The 23,411-nt window shown below is 39.2% G+C and overlaps 1 protein-coding gene across 3 annotated transcripts in view; it reads right to left on the reverse strand.

Moving 5' to 3' along the window:
- LOC131064551 (proteasome subunit alpha type-6) overlaps positions 1-7,395 on the reverse strand; it is a 29,171-nt gene extending 21,776 nt beyond the window's left edge. The window contains exons 1-4 of one of the 3 annotated variants that reach the window (XM_057998713.2): positions 7,266-7,395; positions 6,891-7,094; positions 6,207-6,301; positions 5,776-5,857 (exon numbers count right to left, since the gene is read on the reverse strand). In XM_057998713.2, the coding sequence (XP_057854696.1) occupies positions 5,776-5,857; positions 6,207-6,301; positions 6,891-6,966 (253 nt within the window). In that variant the 5' untranslated portion in view covers positions 6,967-7,094; positions 7,266-7,395. Of the gene's footprint in view, positions 1-5,775; positions 5,858-6,206; positions 6,302-6,890; positions 7,095-7,144 lie in introns of all 3 variants that reach the window. The other 2 variants (XM_057998714.2, XM_057998715.2) reach the window with 2 other exon arrangements.
- Positions 7,396-23,411: the final 16,016 nt, after the last annotated feature.

A 23,411-nucleotide genomic window follows, 5' to 3' on the forward strand; every position in this document is an offset into this window, starting at 1 on the left:
AACCCTTAGAAGCAACGCATGTTCACAATTTTTGAGTACCGATGTTTTGATGCAGTTGTTTTGGGCACGTCTCCATGTCCAACTACTGTAGGAAAAGATCAAGACAAATGGGATGAGCGCAACCGGGAAACCATCATGCTCATCAAACTCTCTGTCACAGACGAGCAACTCCCTAAGTACCATCCGGCAAAACTATTAAGGAAACTTGAGATCATTTCAAGAGTCTTTATGAAACCTCTGACAAGAGAAGAGAATTCTTTCTGAAGAACATGCTCTTTTCGATTATGATCTTTGTCATCCGTGATCAACTTCAGGCGATTGGTCGCACAATGGAGGAAGAGGACATGGTCGTCATCACTCTGAAGAGTTTGCCCAAATCTTATGAGCATTTCATCCAAACACTCAATATCACTTCCATTGACGTCGATTTGAAGTTTCCCGATCTTTGTAACAAGCTTTTAAAGCAAGATCGGTGGCGACAATAGTTTGGAAGTAGTACCAGTTCCACCTCCACCAAGCAAGCGTTCTCTGCCAAATCTTCTGCTAAGAACAAAGGGAAGGCTCAATCTTCTCAGCAGAAAGGCTTTGGTTCTTCAGACAGCAAGAAGAAGAATGTTCAGTGCAATTATTGTCATAAGTTTGGTCACATGAAGACTGACTATCGAGTTTGATTCGCTTCTGAACAAAAGAAGGGAGTGACTCAACAGAAATCAAATGTCGCAGAGTACTCAGAGCGGAAAGAATCTGCATTCTATGCTTTTATGGCCAAGAGAACAACAAATCCAATACACTCTTCTGTCTGGTATATTGATTCAGTGGCTTCACAACATTTTACTCATCGTCGGGATTGATTCACGACATTTGCACCATTCTCAGATTCAGTAATCTTCGGAGGAGAAGAGTACATAGTTGCTAGTAAGGGCACTGTCCAGATTCACTCAAGAGGTAGAAATTTAATTTTTCTTGATGTCTACTATGTTCCAGAACATAATCTCCTCTCCGTCAGCCAGATCATGAGGAATTCTTCTCAATTAGATGTTGTCTTCAGTTCCTCCACCTGCAGCATTGTTGATAGGGAGACTCATAGACAATCACTATGGGACTTGAGGATCATAGTTTGTATAGACTTGCTGATTCTGGCGATTCTCAGGAGCACGCTCTGGCTGCTAGGAGTACATCCATTAGAACCCTTTGGCATTAGTGTTATGGGCACTTATACGTGCACTATCTCTCTCGATTATCTCAGGAGGGTTTGGTTACTAGTCTACTTGAGATCCAAACTCAAAATCATGGAGTTTGTGGAGCTTGTCAAGCTGGGAAGCAGCATAGGACACCATTCTCGGATGGCAATTCTTGGCGAGCCTCCAAGGTACTTCAATTGGTTCACGCTAATGTATGTGAACCAATGAACACTCCATTTGTTACTGGGTCCAGGTACTTCTTATTATTTGTTAATAATTTCAGTCGAAAAATGTGGGTGTACTTTCTCAAGAATAAATCAGATGTGTTCAATACATTTCAGCAGTTTAAGGCCTTGGTTGAGAAAGAGTCATGCTCCCAAATTGTTACTCTAAGATCAAATAATGGGGGGGAGTTTTGCTCATCTAATTTCTCCACCTTTTGTGTTGCACATGGCATTAAGCGCCAACTTACCACACCATACACTCCTCAACAGAATGGTATAGTTGAACGTCGGAATCGCACCATTACTGAAATGGCTCCATCTATGTTGGAGCATCGCAATGTTCCTATGAAATACTGGGTTGAAGCAGTCTATACTGCAGTCTACCTCCTGAATCGGTCACCTACACATGCCATTAAGAAGATGACTCCTGAAGAAGCCTAGTCAAGACGCAAGCCTAAAGTGGGCCATTGAAAGTCTTTGGTTCTACTGCTCATGTATGGATTCCAGACACCAAGCATGCTAAGCTAGATTCAATGAGACAAAAACTTATGTTTACTGGTTACAGTGACAACCACAAGGCCTACAGGTTGATTGATGTGGAGACAAATCGTCTCATTTTCAGTCGTGATGTTGTGGTTGATGACACTACTCGTCCATGTATGCCTTCTACTCCTAGTCTTGCGACTCAGTCTGTGAAGACTTTTGATGTTGGTGTTCGTCTTCCTCTTGGTTCCCATGATGGGAGGGCTTCAAAGCATTCTAACTCTGAAGATGAGGAATCTACCGATCCAGCACCACCTGATTTTTCAGAGGATTCGCATCCAGATGACTTTGTTCTGGAAACTCCAGGGGATGTTGTTCCTCCAATGCCAGATGTTGGTACTTCTACCCTCAGGCCTAAATGGTGGGTCAAGACAATAGGAGATCTTCGTGATGATGAGCTTCTTGAGGATAGATCAGTTCGCCGAAAGAGAAAGCAGCAAAATACAGTCAACTTTGCACTTATGGCCAACATCCACATCATCTGTAAGCCTCAGACATATTCCGAGGCTAAAGGCATTCTTGAGTGGGAAAAGGCTATGGAGACAGAATACCATAGTCTTCTGAAGAATAACACTTGGGTTCTTTCTAATCTGCCTCTTGGGAAGAAACCTATCAGCTGTAAATGGGTTTTATAAAATCAAGTATCATGCAAATGGTAATTTGGATAAGTACAAGGCTAGATTGGTTGCTCGGGGATTTACACGGCGAGAGGACATTGACTATGAGGAGACTTTTGCTCCTACTACCAAGATGAGCACAATTCATCACTTCTCGCCATTGCGGCTCAGTTTGGATGGAAACTTAACCAAATGGATGTTAAGAGTGCATTCCTTAATGATGAGTTGCAAGAAGTTTATATGACTCAACCTCATGGCTTCAAGGTTCCTGGTAAGGAACATCAAGTTTGCAAATTGGTAAAAGCCCTCTATGGCCTGAAGCAAGCCCCTCGGGCTTGGTACTTCAAGATTGATCAATATTTGGTTGAACATGGTTTTCAGCGTAGTCCCTCTAACACTAATCTGTATGTCAAACTCTCTAGTGATGATATCCTTTTTCTTGTTGTCTATGTCGATGACTTGATCATTACTAGCAATTCAACACATTTGATTACAACCATCAAACAAGACTTGTGCCAAGCTTTTGACATTACAGATTTGGGGCTTCTCCATTATTGCTTAGGTGTTGAAGTATGGCAGACTGATGACAGTATCTTTATTTCACAATCTGCTTGACAAATTTTGGATGCAGAATTGTAAACCTGCCTCCACACCTATGGAGAAGGGGCTGAAGTTGTCAGCCAACTCTAATTCACCTTCGGTCGACGAAACGACATTTAGGCAACTAGTGGGCAGCCTCATCTATCTCATTGCCACTAGACCTGATCTCAATTTTGCAGTGAGCTACATTTCTCCCTTCATGACAGCTCCAAAAGCTGATCATTGGCTTGCAGCGAAGCGAGTGCTGCGATATGTGAAAGGCACTTCAGACTATGCCATTCTGTATAGCAGGTGCAACAATCCAAAGCTGATTGGTTATACTGACTCGGGTTGGGAAGGATCAGTGGATGACAAAAAATCCACTTCTAGGTACATATTCAGTTTGGGTATAGGTGTTGTCACTTGGAGCAGCAAGAAGCAACAAGGCGTGGCTCTTTCCTTGACCTAAGCCGAATAACGGGGAACAGTCAAGGCCGCATGTGAGGCAGTTTGGCTCTGCAAGATGCTCTCTAACATGCAGATGCTGCAAGCAGGTCCTTCTCCCTTGTATACCGATAATCAAGTGGTGCTCAAACTGGCCAAAAATCTAGTCTTCCATGAACGTACCAAGCATGTTGAGCTTCATTGTCACTACATCCACAAGCTGGTAGAAGACGGATCAATTTGGTTGCAGTGTGTTCCGACAACGGATCAGACTGCGGATATTTTCACCAAGTCTCTAAGCCCGGATAAGTTTGTAAAATTCAGGGGCAACTTGGTGTTTTTGATAGATTGACCATTAAGGGAGGGTGTTAGAATAATATTTCTTTATACTGTTAATGGTCAATATAATTAGTTGTTAGACATCTTAAATGTCTACAGCTGTAGGTGGTTAGTAGTTAGTTGGCATATTATATATCTACAGTATTTTATATGCCTATAAATGTATCTCTTTCCTTCAATAATATATAAGAAAATTTACCATTGCATCTTTTATGCAATAATATGCACAACACATTTAATAGATTTACACATGTAATACTGGCTGGAACTGAGTATTTCATTTGAATATATTTATGCAATAAATGATTACAAAGATTTGCTTCTAAACCAATTACAAATATATTCTGAAAATAACCAAATCCTAAAATCCTCCAAAATGCTGAAAGTCTTCAATCTTGACATGTGAATGCAACCTTTGTATGAAGTAGAGATCCAATGGGGTTTCATCCTCGAAACTGCAAGAAACCAACAGTTCCATCTACTGGTCTCCAAAGCCTAGGGAATTTCATCTTCAAATCCAATAGCTGAACACAAGGGCTCAAGTTACAGCTAGGATTTGTTCATAAAATGTCAAAAGATAATAACTCATGAAGCTGCCTGAAATATATAAGGCTTGGAGGCCTAGCAATGGGCCCACGTGCTGAAAAGAATTTGAAAGTCTTCTGCCATTTTACCGAATTCAAATTGAAGCCCATTAATGGCATCCCTAGTCGGCATGATGATAGGTGGAACTCTTCATTTGAACAGCAAGGAGCTAGGGAAAGGCATGCCAAAAGGAAGGGATCTGAAGAAATCCATCCCTGAAGGATGCAATGGCAAGAGGGGGCAAGGAATCAAGAATGTTGCTCAGATGTTTTGCCATTTAGTATGTTGGCATTATATTCTTTGAAGGGTTAAAGTTGAGAATTTGAGAAATGGGATGCATGGATGCCAAGAGGCGAAGGAATGCAAAGGTTCATGGGCCTGGCCTGAATAAGCAGAGCAGCAGAACAGCAGGGAACAAGGTGTTGAGATAGTTGTTAATAGCTTTAACAAGAGGGATGATGGTAAAGAAAACCTAAAGGTTTAGACAAGGGAAGCATGAGAGGAGAGAGGATTGGGCATCGAAGATAGCCGAGCAAGGGTCAAGATTGGGAGATATTCAATGCAAGAAGGAACAAGGATTGGGCTTCAAAATACCCAATGCTAAAACGAGCTAGGATCAGGCTTCGAAAATAAGTAATAACTAATACAGGAGGGAGTGTAGATCAGGCTTTGAGGATAACTAATGCAACCAATAGTGGGGATCAAGTGAATCGAGATACTGATACCAGAAAAGATAAGTTAAGGATATGGCATACTTGATACCAGTGTAATGAGGGAAATGAAAACCCGAGAGGTTGCAGAAGGCAAAGGATCTAAAAAGCAGGGCTGTGGGGAATAAAGGGAAGGCATGATAGTATGAGAAAGTTTGAAATCCCACCTAGGGTTTGAAAGTGACTGAGACTCCGATACTTGATATTTAGGACATTAAAATCCCAAAGGTTGTAAGGTCATTAATCCCTTATTTTGATTTTACCTTACTTTTAATCATACTTTCTAGACTTAAGTTCGTCGGTGCAAATAGGCAAAACCCTAGCTGACCACACAACATGGAAATGTAAGTAGAAAAATGCAGCTAAAATTATGATGTCCAAAGGATTGTAATGTAATAGTAATGGGATACAGTTGTAAGATCATGAAATGGATTTAAATGCAAATATGGCTCAGGTTTACAACTCTTAAGAATGTGATCCAAGGTTACCCCACACTATATTAAAAGCAACGTATAACATAGCAAGTATTAACCAAACAAAAGAACAAACGTACCTGTCATTCCAGTTGCCAGTAAACCAATAAATTTTGTAATTGGAAAAAGATGGGTAACACTAGTCTGGTCAAGAAGCTTGTCCTGCGTATAGTTCCTCCTGTCTATGGTTGCAGTTATAATGATAAATGGTGAGCAATTGTAAAGCCATGACCAAGACTCAAGTCCCCATAGCTACAATTCCAGCAAACTAATGGTAAGCCCGTGATTTAAAGATTATGAGTGAGATCCATGGTTACAAATCTTAATGATGTTTGAGTACACTTACCCAGAACAGTGTTAACAATGGAATATAAACCGCACCCAAGATTTACCAATAAATATAATAATTGATACGTCGTTAATTGGAAATAACATAAAATAACATTTAAGAAAACCTCTAAAGTATCCAAAAGAAAATAGCGTCAAGCACACAAGAAAAATAAGATCATACCGGTACTTTTTTCTGAGTTACAACACAAACTGAATCCTGACCACGAACACCGATGGATGTAATACCTGCGGCCTTGACAGCTTTAAACGCATATTCTGTCATTCAAAATCACAAAATCAACATTAACCTCAAACTAAATGCAACAAACAAACCTGGGGCATTTCCTATAAACAATTTAAGTAAAATTTTGATGTCAGGGTATCAGTAACCATCTGTCACAAAAGAAAACATCTTACCAAACCAATTACAAACTCATAGTATTAATGTATCAACTATATGTCCTTGGGACCGGGCTGACTGATCAAGATGGCAAGTCATCAACTAAAAAAGCCTAGGTTTAAACTCCAGCAGGCTTAGGCTGGGGTCCAATGGAGAGGCTTCCTAAAAAAAATTCAAGGGTGCTTGCTGAGATTTTTTAGGATAATTTTAAAAGTTTAAGCTCTAAAATTTATAGATAATCAATTTATCTAAATAAAAAAATAAAAAATGATAAAAAAATTTATTAGTAAATATAATTTACAAGTGAGTGAAAAAAAAACTAGACTGGTAGAGTAATTTCTAGTCCCCACTTTTTCCATCGGCTCAGATTGCAAAGTGATTAATATAATGAAAATTATACTGACCATCTGAGCTAACTCTATAAATAATTTTCAACGGTTTAGGTAAAAAAAGATATGAACTAACCGACTTGGTATAGTCGACCTTCTGGTGAAAATATAGTAATGTGTCTATCGTACCCAGCTCCTGTACCACGGCTCATTCTGATGAATCTCCAAACTCTAGTTAAACGAAACGCGAACAGGCCCAAACTTTTCACTTGTTTTCCTGAGATTTATCTTTCCCTTCGAGGGTTCAAATTTCTGTTCTTCGATTCCCCTCCGTCCTCTCCTAAAAACATAAATAAAAAATTGAAATATATAAAAATCAACGCCTTATACCTGCAAATCAAGATTGTAATATGCCTTCATTTATCTTTCAGTGTGTTGAACGTGTCTTCTAAAGTTTGGCGTGAGAAGAATAACTAGACTTCGAGGGAATATAAATCCGCTTCCGCCATACCCGGCAACCTGTGAGACTTGTATACTAGTCCACCTGCAATTTCTCTGTCTCGTGGTTGATTACAACAAAATAATGACGTGATAGTAGTCGTGCGGGCTCACTTTGCTATTATGTAGCATTAGATGAAATTAGGAATAGTTTTTTTTGGTACCTATTGCAATGCATACTAGCCTACTTAAACGGTAAGATTAAGTTTTGGACCCTTCAACAAATAAAAAGTTATTTTTTTTATTAAATTTTAAAAAATTATAAGCTTTATGCAAAAAATTTAACAAAAATTATTTTAAAATTAGTTATTGATACTTGATTAGTTGAAAAGTTTCATTATTTTTTAGAACCTTCACAAAATAAATGAGTACTTTTAAAATAATAAAATATTAAAAATTTAAATGTACTAATATTTGATACACAAGTGGGGTTTGTCCCTAGTCCAAATGGTTGGTAAGGTTCTACTAATGCATTGGGTTCTTCTCATATAGCTCCAAGGTTGAACTCTTGTTGGTTGGGTTTACCTAGTTGTTGGCTTGATCGGGTTAGGTCTACCAATAATATGTCACACACCTCTCTAGAGAATGCAAGAGCTCAATTTCTAGATTGATATTGTTGACCTCTAAAACCATATTTGAAGGGCCATTTTTTATGTCCTAAGTAGCAAGGTTGCCATAAATGTGGAAACATAGCAAACATGTATTGTCAAATTCCATGTCTTAGCTAGAATAACATGTTTATGCCAACATTGGAATCGCAAAATAAGATGGAGGTGTCACATATTCTACTTACAACAATTAGCATCCTTGTGGCCTGTGACAAAATTAGGACTTAAAAATAACATATGGTTTTTCATCATAGTGAAAAGGACATCTTTGTCAAATGTTATAGTCGCAAGTGTCCTGGTAGACATGATACAAAACATGAGGACATTGACATGGCACAAACTATTTAGCAAGAAACATTATGATTACATGATGTACATAAAATGCATTTGTTGAAAAAGGCTTTGAAAACTTTCAAGCAAATGCAAGTGACAAATATAGAAGGTCTTAGACCTTCTCAACCTTGAGCATGGTAGAAGGAGAATATTAAAAGTTTTGGAATAATCTATGGACATTTGTAAGAATTGGCTATATAGGTAGTCACCCAAGATCTAGAGGCCAAATAGAAAGCACAATAACAAGAGAGAATCAATATGACAAGAATAAATTGTATTCCTATCAATGATGCAATACAAAATGATCCATTGGGTTATCAATGAATTAATACTACATAGGAGACCCTTTGGTTATATAGCCAAGGTGAGAACATATGAGTGCATAAGATTATGATAAAAAGTGACAACCTATCATCCCACCTAAAGTGGAAAAGTGATCACATGATAACGCCACTAAAGGTGGATCACCCACCAAAGGTGTAACCACAAAAGGTGGATATGATAATGTGATAAAGGTCCTAAAGGTGGAGACACCACATAAAGTGAAAATGATAACATGATAATGCCACCTAAAGTGGAGATGCTCCAACAACCGCTATGTGGTTCCCTAAGTAAGCTTAAGTGTTGTGTAATTAGGACCTAGGTGGAAAATAACCAAGGTAAAACACCTTTATTACACCAACAACATCCACCAAATCATATCACTCGCTAACCTTAAATATAGGAATGGTGGATCAATTAAGTTTGGTGATGAAGGATCTTCCCAAAACTGTGGAAAGGGCACGATAATAATTGATGGAAATAACAACACAAATTTTCTTTATGTTAAAGGATTGAAACATAAACTTCTTAGTGTTAGTCGGATGTGTAACAAGGGATATAATCTCATATTTCATGAAAAAGGTTGTGAAATCAAAAAAGGGAACTCTAGAAAACTAGTTGCAGAAGAAGCTAGGATTGATGGGAATGTTTATAATCTAAAGGATGCTAAGGGAAGAAGTTGTCTGGTGGTACAAACCAATGAATGTTAGATAGAGCATAAAAGGATGGGTCATGTCAACTTTGACAACATGGTGAAGATTAGCTCTACACATGCAATAAGAGATATGCCAAGGATCATCAAGCCTATAAATATCTTATGCAAGGAATGTCAAATGGGAAAGTAGACTAGGACGAGATTCACAAACAAGGAGTACTCCTCTACAAAATCCTTGGAGTTGGTATGTAATAACCTATGTGGACCTACCAATACAAAAGAACTGAATGGCGAAAGGCACTTTATGTTGAATATTGATGATAGATCTAGAATGAATTGGGTTACATTCTTGAGTAAAAAATCAAAAGCTCCAAATAAGTTTAAAGCCTTTAAATCTATGGTTGGGAATGAAGTAGATGCTAAGATAAAAAATTAAGATTTGATGAAGGAGGTGAATTTACTTTAAATGAGTTTGAGAATTAATTGTGAAGAGCATAGGATTGGGAGACATTTGTCTACTCCTAGGACCCCTCGGCAAAATAGGGTAGTAGAAAGAAAAAATATAATCGTTCAACAGATGGCTAGGACAATGTTAAAAGATGTTAATCTTCCCAATGTGTATTGAAAAGAAGCCGTTCATAATTCAATTTACACTCTTAACAAAGTGTAATTGAGGATCAACAACTCTAAGATCCCTTATGAGATATGGTAGGGTAGAGTTGTCACTATCAAATATTCTAGATTATTTGGAAGAAAATGTTGTTTTAGAAAAGATGAAGGAGACTTGGGAAAGTTTGAATCAAGATATGACGAAGGGATCTTCCTTGGCTAGTAAACAAGAAGCAAGGCTTATAGATGATACAACAAGAGATTCAGGAAGATGGTTGAAAGCACAAATGTTAAAGTAGATGAAGATTGGAGTCGAGTCGCACAAGAACTTGAGGACCACAAATTAGAAGAACCTCCTTGCACAAAAGAAGAAGAAGAAGAAGAAGGAACTGTAGATCACGAAATTGAAAAGCATCAAAACCAATAGCAATTAGGACAATCACAAAACCTAAAGTAATGAAAGCAATCCTAATCCCATCAATGAAGACATAAAGACAAGATATTCAAATTGAATGAAATTGAAGCAAACAGACGGAGATATCTCCTTCATGTGGCTCCATTGTCCTTCTTTCTCCTTCAAATTGCTTTGTTTGTGGATCTCACCTACAAGGGCAAAAGCATGAGATGAAAGCAAGATTGACAAGATGAGATGACGGCGTAAGGATACTAGAAGCGTGATTGATTCGGATCCCTTGATTGAAGAAATTCATCCAATTTATAGATAAATTAGAGAAAAGACAAGATTAGCATGAAAAGATTTGAAAGGAAATTCAAATCAAGAATAGCAAAGTTATGACAAGTGTATGAAAAATTGCTATGCAAGGTGTTATGACAATTTATGACAATTTATGACAAATTGCTATGCAAGAAGTTATGACAAGAATTTGAAATAGAAATAGAAATTTAGGGATTTAGGAGAAATTAGAAAATTAGATTAGAAATGATGAATTGGAAATTAGGAAATTAGAAATTGATGAAATTAGAAAAATAGGTGAATTAATTAACAATTTTTCATTCATTAATTAATTCACAAAAAGAGAGGGAATTAATTAGCCAATTAAATAAATATTTAATTGTGACAAGAAGACTTAGGATAAATAAATAAATTATCTAACCTAGAGGGAAAATGACAAACAAGATTAAATGAATAAATCATAAAATCCTAGAAGATGAATTAGAAATGCAAGGACAACAATTAGGTCTTGACAAAAGATAATTGATGTCGATTTAATAATGATTTTAATTGACAGAGGATCAATGCTGATAAACGATTGAGATTGGTTGAGGAATTGACCAAGATTGATAAAGAGACCAAATTGAAAGATGCCAATTGACGAGGAACAATAATTGATCCAAATTGACATGATTGAAAAGAACAATGATCGATGACAAATTGATCGCAAAATTGACGAGATTGACAAGGACGAGGATCGATGACAAATCAATCGCAAAATGACAAGTTTGAAAAGGACAACGATCGATGACAAATCGATCGCAAAATGACAAGTTTGAAAAGGACAACGATCGATGACAAATCAATCGCAAAATGACAAGTTTGAAAAGGACAACGATCGATGACAAATCGATCACAAAAATGACGAGATTGACCAGAGGACAAGGATCGATGACGAATTGATCGCAAAATGACAAAATTGACAAGAGGACAAAACCCTAATTCGAAAGCGATAAAAATGAGGAATGCAAAAGAAGGACTCGATGCTCGTAAATGATAAAGACCAAGTGTGCGACATAGAAGAAATGTTAATGCGACGCAAGAACCCTAAAATAAGGCAATGCGCAAATGTTAAAGTATTACTCCGCAAGCATTGACCATTTTTAGATGTCTACATTTTGCCCCTCTTTGAGACAATGCAATTTTAAGCGTTGTTTCAAAGAACAATAATGAAAATGCCCCAAACAATAACGATGACATATGCATGCCCCCTCGAGAAATTGGCCGGAAACATCCAGAAAAGAGGCCAATTGATCGATAAGAATGATAGAAAATGATAGGTTCGAACGGATGAAAGATCGGAGGTCGGATACACAAATGACAAGCAGTGGAAGGTACAAAAGACCACGACCAACATAAGATGGAGAGGGTGCACGTCCATCTAGGCACTGACAAATATCTATAAATGAGATAAGGAGAAGGAAAAGAGCTCATTTGCACTAGCCAAAGTGGAGGAATTGTTGCTCTGGAAAAGGACCCTTGCATAGAGATGGCGAACATTCCAATGGAAGATCACCTCAGGGAACATGTACGCACCTACAGATGACCAGACGATGTGGGAGCAGCGGTATGTATCTCAAAAACCCATATTATCAATTTCATGAATTTTGCTTGATTGCGGGACATTGCGGGGCCCACAGGGAATGAATTAATTGACATTTGCGCCTGTGTGGGTGCATTTTGTGCTTGTGTGAGGATTTTTTGCACCTATGTAGGGTACACAGGCGCAAGACAGGGTACACAGGCGCAGTTGTGCACTTAGGACCCTAATTTGATCGAAAACAGCGCACGGATGATCCCGAAAAGGGGGATAAGGTTAGGATAGGTCAAAATAGATAAGAAACACCCTGATTTGTGCATGAAACAAGGAAATGAAGCCCTTAGGAGAAAACCCTAAAACTGACAAAGTGTGCCCCAATTGTGATGCAGAGTCGACAGTATCCATTGATTACACGGGAGAACAGACCTGACTGCTTCATGTTGCGACATAGACTCAGGAGTACGGATAGAGATACATTAGCAGGACTTGGATTATACTATATTACATTCATGCCCGAGATTAGGGCAAATACAAGACTGCTTACTGCATTGGCAGAGCGATGGCATTCAGAGACTTCCTCATTCCATCTGTCGACTGGAAAGGCGACGGTGACACTAGAGGACGTGTGGTGTATCCTTTGCATTCCTATTCATGGGGAGATGATAGTATATGACCTAGCGACAAGGAGAGACTCGTTGTGCAAATTATTTGAGTGCGACGTAGATGACCTTGATATCGTAGAGAGGGAGATCCGCTAGGAGACCATGGCAGCAAAGAACGATCAACGATATATGGTGATAGCCATGGTTATAGCATGCCTATTAGTAGGGGACAGACGAGGACATGGATTCCCTATTGGATGGGGAAGAGTGCTAGAGCAGATGGCGATAGAGGGGATGGTGTACGCATGGGGACTATGTGTGCTTGCCATGCTATATTTTCAGTTGCATCAGATAGCATATCAGGGGGTTCAGACTTTGAACTGTGGGGTCACATTGTTACAGGTATGGGCATTTGAACACATAGCCATATGTCGACCAATTGTAGAGAGACAGGTAATACCACATTGATCATATGTGTACTGCTATGGGGGTACATTGAGACAGGGTCCATTTGGATACATACTGTATTGGCGACATGAGCTAGACAGATTGAGAGATTTCACATGGAGGCCATATCTTGATTGCCCAGGATGGTCAGATGATAGTGATGAGCTACCGTATTACAGATAGGAGAGATACCTGATCGGGCGACCAGTGAATCGCCAGAGAGTGATTGAGATGTACCTGCTAGAGAGAGTTAGACGACAGTTTGGAGAGAGATAGGATGTACTGAGAGGAACTACACACTTTGCTCGATCTCACAGAGAGACGAGTCAGTGGGGGATAATGATTCAGCCACACATAGCATATGTTGACTTCACACAGCTACAGCAGAGATAGTGGGATTGGAGATCAGATGTGGAGGACACCAGGATGAAAAAGGAGTATGAGCGATGGTTTGCACGACGACGACCTGTGCCATTGACGGATCCTGATATTCCGGTACCTAGGAGACAAGAGGACTTCCCACTCGCTGGAGAGGAGGAGGGAGATGATGAGGACAAAGATGAGGATGATGATGAGGATGAGGGGGATGACGAGGACAGAGGGGATGATGAGGAGGATGACAAGGACGGAGGGGATGATGAGGATGGAGATGAGGACGAGGAGGATGAGCCAGATTCAGTCGATTAGGAGTCATTGCAGGATATACCCATAGAGCCGGAGACAGCTAGCATAGAGTAATTGGAGATATGTATGGCTACCATAGCAAGTCAGCATGATCACATTGCGACATTAGAGAGACAGAATGCTATCTTGAGGATAGAGTAGGATCAGTTCAGAGCAGAGATAGCCAGACTGATAACGGCTCGAGATACAGCAATAGCCTAGGCACAACAAGCAGGGCAGAGAGTGACCGAGTATATTGGGTCGATTGGGGATGCCAGTGCACGTGAGATGGCACAGATGTTGGTAGAGACCGGAGAGGAGATACACCATTTGAGGACACTATATGAGAGTGTTGTTCCACCATAACAGAGAGCAGCGTCATATCGGGCACGATCGAGGACAGAGAGCAGGCCACGTTCTCAGAGGTTAGTGAGCAGCATGGGAGTGAGTGGACCTAGGAGACCACCATAGCCACGACCAGGAGCAGGAGGGACATCGTCCTTGAGATGTGGCAAGGATGAGGAGGACAGAGGGAGCACCCAGTGATAGAGGTACATGCTCCTTACGACAGAGACATATATAGTGTGACATTATGTATTCAGCCTATGGGCCATACTTAGGACAGACAATCCAATTTTATACTCCGATATTGTTTTGAGATATGATATGATATGCAGCTATATGATGGGATGCAATGTGTTATGGCGTATGTTTACTTTCCATGCATGGATGGCTTATGCACTGTTTATGTACCATTGTGGAACATGTATGAATATATTTTTATGTGTTTTTGATGCATTTATAATATGAAATGAATAAAATGCTTGATATGGGCTTGATATAATGCAAATGTACTAATCAATGAATGCAGGATACAACTTATGTGTTTGGAGATCGGAGAACTAGACTGAACTGACTGCCCAAACTAATGGAAGAAATGTTAGTAAGAAGAAATTAGACAGAGGACAGTTAGAGATGAAGAAAAACTTGCTTTCACCAATGCACTTTGTAGGTGAGAACCTTTATTTAATGTAGCAAAGCGGATGTAGAGCATCATGGCATTGAAGGCCAAAGCTGAAACGCAACCCCTTTTGCAAAAGACAGACACATCGCACACAAGGAATGAGTGAAGCATCCTAGGGTGTATACATCAAGGGTCGAGGTATGTGCAGCGTTCACAAAGCGAATGTACTTATCACAGACACCCAATGATATAGTTGCCCCAGTTTGTGACAAACATTCCACAAATAGCAAACACAAAAAAAAACAAAAAGGGACCATGAACCATCCCAGTCACTCTAAATCACTCAGTGACATCATCGAGCAACATAGGAACATGATCTAAGCCAAAGATAAATCGGTAAAAAGACAAGACACACAAATTCAACCAAGTCAAACAAATAGTCTGATTGTCATTGTCAAAAGTGAAAAACAAGAATGATCATGTTGTCTGGTTTCAGGGAATGCGGTACCCCATCTAAGACAGGACACAGTCTGGTTTCGAGTATACCACACCCTGTATAAGACCCATGATAGTAGTGACAAGGACAAATGATATTGATGTTGATTGATTGACATGACAATTTTGATCAGTTTGAATGTCTGGTTTGATTGAAAAGTTCATCTATTAACGCATGATTTCATTTAAAGCACAATGTTTGATTGATTGTCGTTGGATGTATGCTCAGCGATCTGTCTATGCACAGAGGGGATATTTTTGTTTGGTTTTTTCGAGTTTTTACAATTTTGTTATTTTTTCAGGACTTTATTTGACTTTTTAGGGATTATTTCAGGACGTTATATGATTTTTAGGGATTTTTTCAAGACATTTTTTCAATTTTTTATGATTTTTTTAAGGACATTTTTCAATTTTTATGATTTTTTTTCAGGACATTTTTCAATTCGAAAGCTCCAATAATTGATCATGACAAGGGGCACGCACCTAATGAAATTTTGAAAGACATATACAACGACCAGGACCGAAACATATGCATAAGGACTGGAAACCTGAGTATGCAAGACAATGATGTTGACCAATCATAGGCCTAGAACAAAACATTGGGTCAAGACAAGGATAAGCGTGATAAAGTTGCGGGGGAAAAGTATAGCTAGGGGTCATGATAGATGATGGAGCAATAATCTATTACACATGGCGCCTGTTTGCCAGGTTTTCACCATGGTACTTGCCCAAAGCGCCTATTTGCCAGGTTTTCACTAGAGGGCGAATTTTTCTTTACTTTTTTTTTTTTTTTTTTCTTTTTTCCTTTTTCACTTTTTTTTTTTGATTTTTTTGATTTTTTTTTTTTTGTATTTTTTTTGTATTTTTTTCAGGATCATATTTGAAGAACTACTGACAGAAAACTATGCCCAGTACTTGCGAAGGTGCATGCTATTTACAGGATCTGACAAAGGTTCACCTTCTCGGGTTGCAAGCTGATATGCCCCCGAGCCATAAGCTGCAGTAACTATGAAAGGCCCAACCCAATTAGGTTCAAACTTTCCTTTGATGATGTTAGTAGATTGTGCATTCTTTGGGTTCGCCTTTAGGACCAAATCTCCCACTTTGAAGTGTCGCCCTTTGACCTTCTTATTATAAGAGCGACGGAGACGGTTTTGATATGCCTGCAAATGTGTCAGGGTTGTCTGACGTTTCTCATCTAACATCTCAAGTTGATGCAACCGAGAGACTCTGTGCATCTCATCATCAATCAAATGTTGCAAGGAAACACGCAAAGAGGGAATTTCCACTTCCAAGGGTAAAATGGCTTCCGCACCATACACCAAGGAATAAGGTGTTGCGCCAGTAGGTGTGCGGACGAAAGTGTGATAAGCCCATAGTGCTGGATTTAACTGTACATGCCAATCTCGACCAGCGTCATTGACAACCTTTTTCAGGATCTTAATAATGGTTTTATTTGATGCTTCGGCTTGACCATTACCTTGTGGATAGTAAGGACTAGAGAAACGGTGTTGGATGTGAAACTTTCCATAGAGTTCCTTGACATCTTTATTATTGAATGGACGGCCATTATCTGTGACTATTGCAAGGGGAACCCCATATCTGCATATGATATAATTCAGTAGGAATTTTGAAATTTGCACACCAGTGATATAGGTCATAGGAATAGCCTCGATCCATTTTGTAAAGTACTCTATGGCTGTAATGATAAACTTGTGTCCATATGTAGATGTCGGGTGAATCTTGCCAATAAGATCCAATCCCCATTGAGAAAAGGGCCACGGAGATATGACGGAGTGAAGTTCTTGGGCTGGCGCATGAATGTAATCTCCATGGATTTGGCACTTGTAGCATTTCTTGACAAAAATATGAGCATCCTTTTCCATAGTGGGCCAATAATACCTAGCACGAATCAACTTTTTAGCTAAGCTCAAACCATTGAAATGGACCCCACATATACCATCGTGAACCTTGCGTAAAGTCATTTGTGCTTCGTCAGAATCCAAACATCTGAGGAGGGTGTGGTCAAAGGAACGATGGTAAAGAGTGTCAGTGATGATGACATTTTTGATAGTTTGGCGTATGAAGGCTCGACGTTGGGTAGAGAAAAGGCTAGGTGGTAAGGTTTGGGATTTCAAATATTGATAGATGTCATTGTACCACGGGGAATTAGGACCAACAAGAACACACATCACATCTGCTGTTGAAATTTTGAAAGAAGGGACAAGCAACTATTCGACCAAAAATTCACATCTGTCCATATTATGGGGCATATTTAACATGGAAGCAATAGTGGCCATCGCATCTGCCAACTTGTTTTGAATTCTTGGAACTTGACTGAAATGGATAGCCGTAAATTTTGTCTTGAAGAAATCCACCATATGCTTGTAGGGAATAAGCTTTTCATCTTTTGTTTCGTAGTCATCATTCACTTGACGGATGACTAACTAGGAATCTCCATAGACTTACAAATGTGTGATGTTCCAGTGGATCGCTATTCGGAGTCCTGTAACCAGAGCTTCATATTCTGCAATGTTATTTGTGCAATGGAAGGTTATTCTGTAGGATTTGGGAATAGCATCACCTTGAGGGGTGACAAACAATATACCTACACCAGACCCGAATTTGGTATGGGATCCATCAAAATATAATTTCCATTCATTAGAAGATGTGATAGCAAAGACTGATTCATCCAGAGAATCCGTCAACATTGGATGATGATCATTAAGAGGTGCCTCTACAAGTTGATCTGCTATGATTTATCCTTTGATTGCCTTTCTCTCAATGTACTCAATATCAAACTCACTGAGGATCATAACCCACTTTGCTAGGTGACCTGTCAAAGCTGCCCTACTAAGCAAGTATTTCAAGGGATCAATTTTTGCAACTAGCAATGTCTGATGATTTAACATATAGTGTCGAAGCTTCTGTGTTGCAAAGACCATTGCTAAACATGCTCGTTCAATAGTTGAATAATTCAGCTCATAGCCTACTAGTGTCCAACTGATATAATAAATAGCCCGTTCTTTGCCTTTCTCATCCTGTTGGGCTAAGAGAACTCCCAGTGCCATTTTAGTTGTAGAAATATACAATATAAATGGCTTCCCTTCTATAGGAGGCATTAGAATAGATGGCGACAATAGATAATCCTTGAGAGTTTGAAATGCTGATTGACATTGCTCAGTCCATTTAAAAGCGACACCTTTATGCAATAAATGTTGGAAGGGATGAGATTTGTCTACCAATTGAGCTATAAACCGGCATATTGACTGTAGCTTTCCTTGCAGACTTCTTAGTTGACGGAGATTGGAAGGAGGAGGCATATCCATTATTGCTTTAACCTTTGCAGGGTCTACTTCGATGCCTCTATGAAAAACAATGTACCCTAATAATTTGCCGGCTATGACACCAAAGACACATTTCTTTGGGTTGAGTCTGAGCTTGTAGGTTTCCATTCGATCAAAGATTGGGCCAAGGATGGCTAGATGGCTATCTCTTGTGACAGATTTGCATAATAGGTCATCAACATAGTCTTCCATCAAAGTATGCATAAAATCATGGAAAATTGTCGTCATAGCTCTTTGATATGTTGCGCCAGCATTTTTAAGACCAAAGGGCATCACATTCTAGCAGTAGGTACCCCAAGCACATGTGAATGTAGTCTTATGTTGATCTTCAGGAGCAATGTGAATTTGATTATATCCAGAAAAACCATCCATCAATGATAGCATCTCATATCCGACAGTCATGTCAACTATGATGTCGATATTTGGTAGTGGAAAGTCATCTTTAGGGCATGCTTTATTGAGATCCCTAAAGTCTGTACAGATTCTGATGCCCGTAGTTACAATCCAATGTGAGTGGTTCTTGTTGGTCATGTTGGATAAGCTGTGGATAGACAAGGGGCATGTCATCATTAGTTTTAAGGAGAGAGAGGGCTGAGATGGTAAAGATGTAAACGTCTGTGGTATCACTATTTGAACTGCTAGTATCTGATTCGGAGCTTGGGTCCCAGAATGACTCTATCCAAGCATTAGGACATGTTTTAGGAGGGGGAGTTATTTCATGTTTGTCTTCCATGGGAAAATCATCAAGGTCAAGGAAAACATGATCAAGGGCATAGGAGCGAGAAGAAAAGGAACTCCATTCCCATTCATTGGAATCAGTTTTGGGTTGGATATCCTCAGGTGTTGTTTCATCATCAGAGTCACGCCCCCTTTCTACATGTGGTCACTTTGGTAGACAAGGGTCCAATTCGCAATGGTATAAAAACTAACCCTAAAGTTGGAGGTCACATCTTGGGTATAATAGGTTCTAGTCTTCCTTTCTTGTCAGGACCCAAGCCACTGCAGCCATCATATCCCTTTTTCTGCAGCATAGTAAACCCTTTGCCGTACCACTCCACCAGCAACCTGACAGGTGGGGTCTCAGTTGGATCCTTATAAAGCCAATCTATGACATCATCATCCAAAGTTTCTTTGTCAAGTTCACCCCATCTTGTAAATGTAGTGGGGGGCTGATATTGAATGACTATCTTAGGTTCCTTTTGCAACAAATGCGGTTTGCCATGTGATTTTGGAGATATTGGTAAATTCCCAATGAGGAATGTTTAAGCCATTAAATACTCTCAGCATCCTTGGTCCTGTATCTTCAATTTTCCTTTGACAGCATCTAACAATCCATTAGGATCCACATAATTATGTGAGTGTGAGTGGGCCTCTCTATTGACTGGGACTTGTTGCTTCGGGGAATCCTTTAGATTAGCACAAAATTGAAATGGATTACGATCTCTTGGAATTGTTTTCTCAGTCCCATTGTAAGGATATTTTAAACACTGATGATAAGTAGATGGAACTGCTTTCATTGCGTGGATCCACGGACGACCAAGAATCATATTGTAAGGGAGATCAAGGTCTAGGACCTGCAGGAAAGTGTTTTCTGTCACTGGACCGACTCTGATAGGCAATGAAATTACCCCTTTAGATGGACGCTCAGCATCATCATATGCTTTGATTGTAATTCTTTTGGAAGAATCAATGTCATTTTTTGTATAACCAAGACCAATGACCACCCTCAAGGTACAGATATTAAGACCTACTCTGCCATCTATCAAGACTCGTCGGATTTTGCAATTATGGATAAAGACTTCAAGATGTAATGGATCATTGTGAGGGAGCTTATCAGGAGAAATATCATTATTAGAAAAGGCGACATGTTGGGAAACAGCTAGATGTCCAATTCGGGCTTGAAACTGGTCAACATCAATGCCTGTTGGGACAGTGGACTCAATTAAAGCGTTATCTAGGACTGCGCGATGCATAGGGGACATTTTCAACAACTCAAGAATTGATATTTGTGCAGGTGTCTTCCCCAGATGATCTAGGAGACTATACTGACTCGTAGGAGTTGATTTGGGAGGAATTGCAGGAGCTCCTTTCAGGACTATTTTGGATCGACGAGTGGTGACTGCACAAGTAGGATCTTGTCCCTTTATTCTTATGGTGGAAACATACTCATTTGATGCTCGAAAACAATTGATGACATTGTTATAACCAGTTTTGGCATAATTAAGATTTGTTGTTTGGGTAGAGTTTGAAGAAGACGCTTTACCCTTATCATGATCAAGCAAAGGAGTTTTAAAAATTGTATGATCAGTGTTAGAGGTCACGTTGGGCGGGTCTACCTCAATTACTCCTTGATCTAGCAAGTCTTGAATCATATGTTTCAATTGAAAACACAATGCGGTTTTATGTCCTTTTGACCGATGGTATTCACAATATGCATTATCATTCCACCAATGCGGCTTTACCAATGGTTCTGCCTTGATATCTATTAACTTGATAAACTTTGCTTGTATTAATTGTTTCATTAATGACTCAATAGGCTCTCCCAATGGTGTAAACTGTTGAGGAGGCCCATCCCTTGATCGAAAAGGTTTGCGTTGCTGGTTTTGTTGCTGACCTTGTTGTTGATTATATTGTTGAGTGTATTGTTGATATGGCGGCTGTTAAGTAACATTTCTCGCTGGTGTTTGATTTTGTTCCATAGTTGATATATTAGGAGCACTCAATTTATTTATTGTGAACGAGGGTTGATTTGCATTCACCGCTCTTGTGTCAACAACTCCATCATTAGTGACATTCTTGTTTTTGTACCAAAATCTATTTCTGTCCCCTAAATTGTTTGTGTTGTCACTGTCTTTGTTGAGCTTAATGATTCCCTTAGCTACAAGAGTAGTTTCAATGTTCATCCCTTTCTTAATGAGTTTCTCAATGGTACTGGGACTTTTTAATTTGAGTTCATACATCATTTCTGGGACCAAATTTTGAATAAATAAGTTCACTTGTTGTTCTTCAGGTATATCTAGGGAAGAACGACTATACAAGCTTTGCCATTGTTGCAAGAAAGTCACTAATGGTTCACCTTGCTTTTGCTTAGTGTTGCATAAATCTGACATGGTCACGTCACTGTCAATGTTGAATGCGAAGTGGGATATTAAATTTTGTGCCAATTTCGACCATGTCTTTATGTTCCATGGCAAATGCGAATACCAATCCATGGCTTGTCCTGTGAGACTTCGTGCGAATAAGCACATCAAATATGTTTCCTCATAGCTCACTTCAGTACATGCCACAAAAAATGCTTGAATATGGTCTTTTGGATTGCCATTCCCTTTATATTTCTCAAAATTAGGTGCCTCAAAATGCTTAGGGAAGGGAGGCATGTACAAGCTCTTGTCAAATGGATTAGGACATAAATCTTGATCTATGTACAATTTCTTTGTTCCTTTGGTTTCCAATGCGTCGACTTGTCGTTGCAACTTCTCAAGCCATTGTGCAAATGCGTTAGCTAGTGAAGATTTTGGAAGTTCATCATTCACTCTTGGGTGTACTCTTTGTCGATACATCCTGCTATCCATTGGCTGCTGATGCTCAGAAATTGTTGTCTTTGGTGTCTCTAGCATATAAATGTCTTGATACAGCTCTTGTTGTTGTGGTTGTATTGTGCCTTGACCTTGACCTTGTTGTTGCGCTTCTTGTGGTGGGATCATCATCGGTAACCTTGGTTGATATTGCAATTGAGGGTGTTGTTGATATTGCACGGACATCAATTGTGGTTGGGAAGTATGCTAACTTGTTTGTCTTGGTACATATTGAGGCACATGTTGTTGTTGATGCTGATGAATCAGAATTTGTTGACTTTGTGCCAATTGTTGTTGTCTCGATGTAAATCCCATCATTTGCAAAAAACTTTGTTTGGGAGGTTTTTGTTGTTTCTCCTTGAGATGGGGTATGGCACTTGCATTAACTTGTTGTGTTGTTCGTCCAATCCACTGTGGTGGTTGCAAGTTTGAATTAACTTGTAATGGTGTAGAAGACACCGCAACATGTTGTTGAATGAGATATTGTTGTTGTTGTGCATTGCTTGTTTGCACATTTGATTGTGCCTCTTGTGCATTCCTCAATTGTTGCAACATTTGCTGTTGGTGCACACCACTATTTGTGGCTCTTTGTGTTGCCACTATCGAGGGATCTATCACAATATTTTGCATAACAGGTACTTGAGTATTTGGCAAATATATTGAACTTAATGGGACATAGGAACTTTGTTGTATTGTGGAATTGTTTTGGACATTGGTAAGATCGGGAATTCCAGTCGTAAAGCTTTCTTGCATCTTATATTTTGATCCAATTTTATGCATGCAAGGAATCACTTCTTGTTGAGGAACAACTGCCAATATTTGTGTGGCCCTCATTTGATCTTGTGTTACGGGTGTTGTATTAAATAATGGATTGTTTATTGTTTCGAATGGTGACTTTTGAGGAATAGTCACTGTCAACATTTTTGAAGCATGTTTACTCATCAAGGTGTGTTGAGTTTCTTGTTGTGCATTTTCTTCGTTTGGATGTGGAGAGAAACTTAACAACTCACCGCCTTGTTGTTTTTGCACATTAATTTGCTCACTTGAGGAGGTCACATTACTCATCATGTCAAGATATTTTTGTGGGAACATCTTAAAGACCTTGTTCAAGAATTTATCCATCTTTTTTGTCAATTTTGGATCTTTAAGGAACATATCAACATCATCAGAAGCATCGGAATCTGATGAAGAATCTGGTAAAATATTTGGATTTGTTTCTTGTTGAATGCCTTGATCTGAACCAAATCCTTGTGAAAGAGTTTGTTCC

This window comes from Cryptomeria japonica, chromosome 4 (genome assembly GCF_030272615.1).
Source record: "Cryptomeria japonica chromosome 4, Sugi_1.0, whole genome shotgun sequence".
In the NCBI taxonomy this organism is placed as follows: domain Eukaryota; kingdom Viridiplantae; phylum Streptophyta; class Pinopsida; order Cupressales; family Cupressaceae; genus Cryptomeria; species Cryptomeria japonica.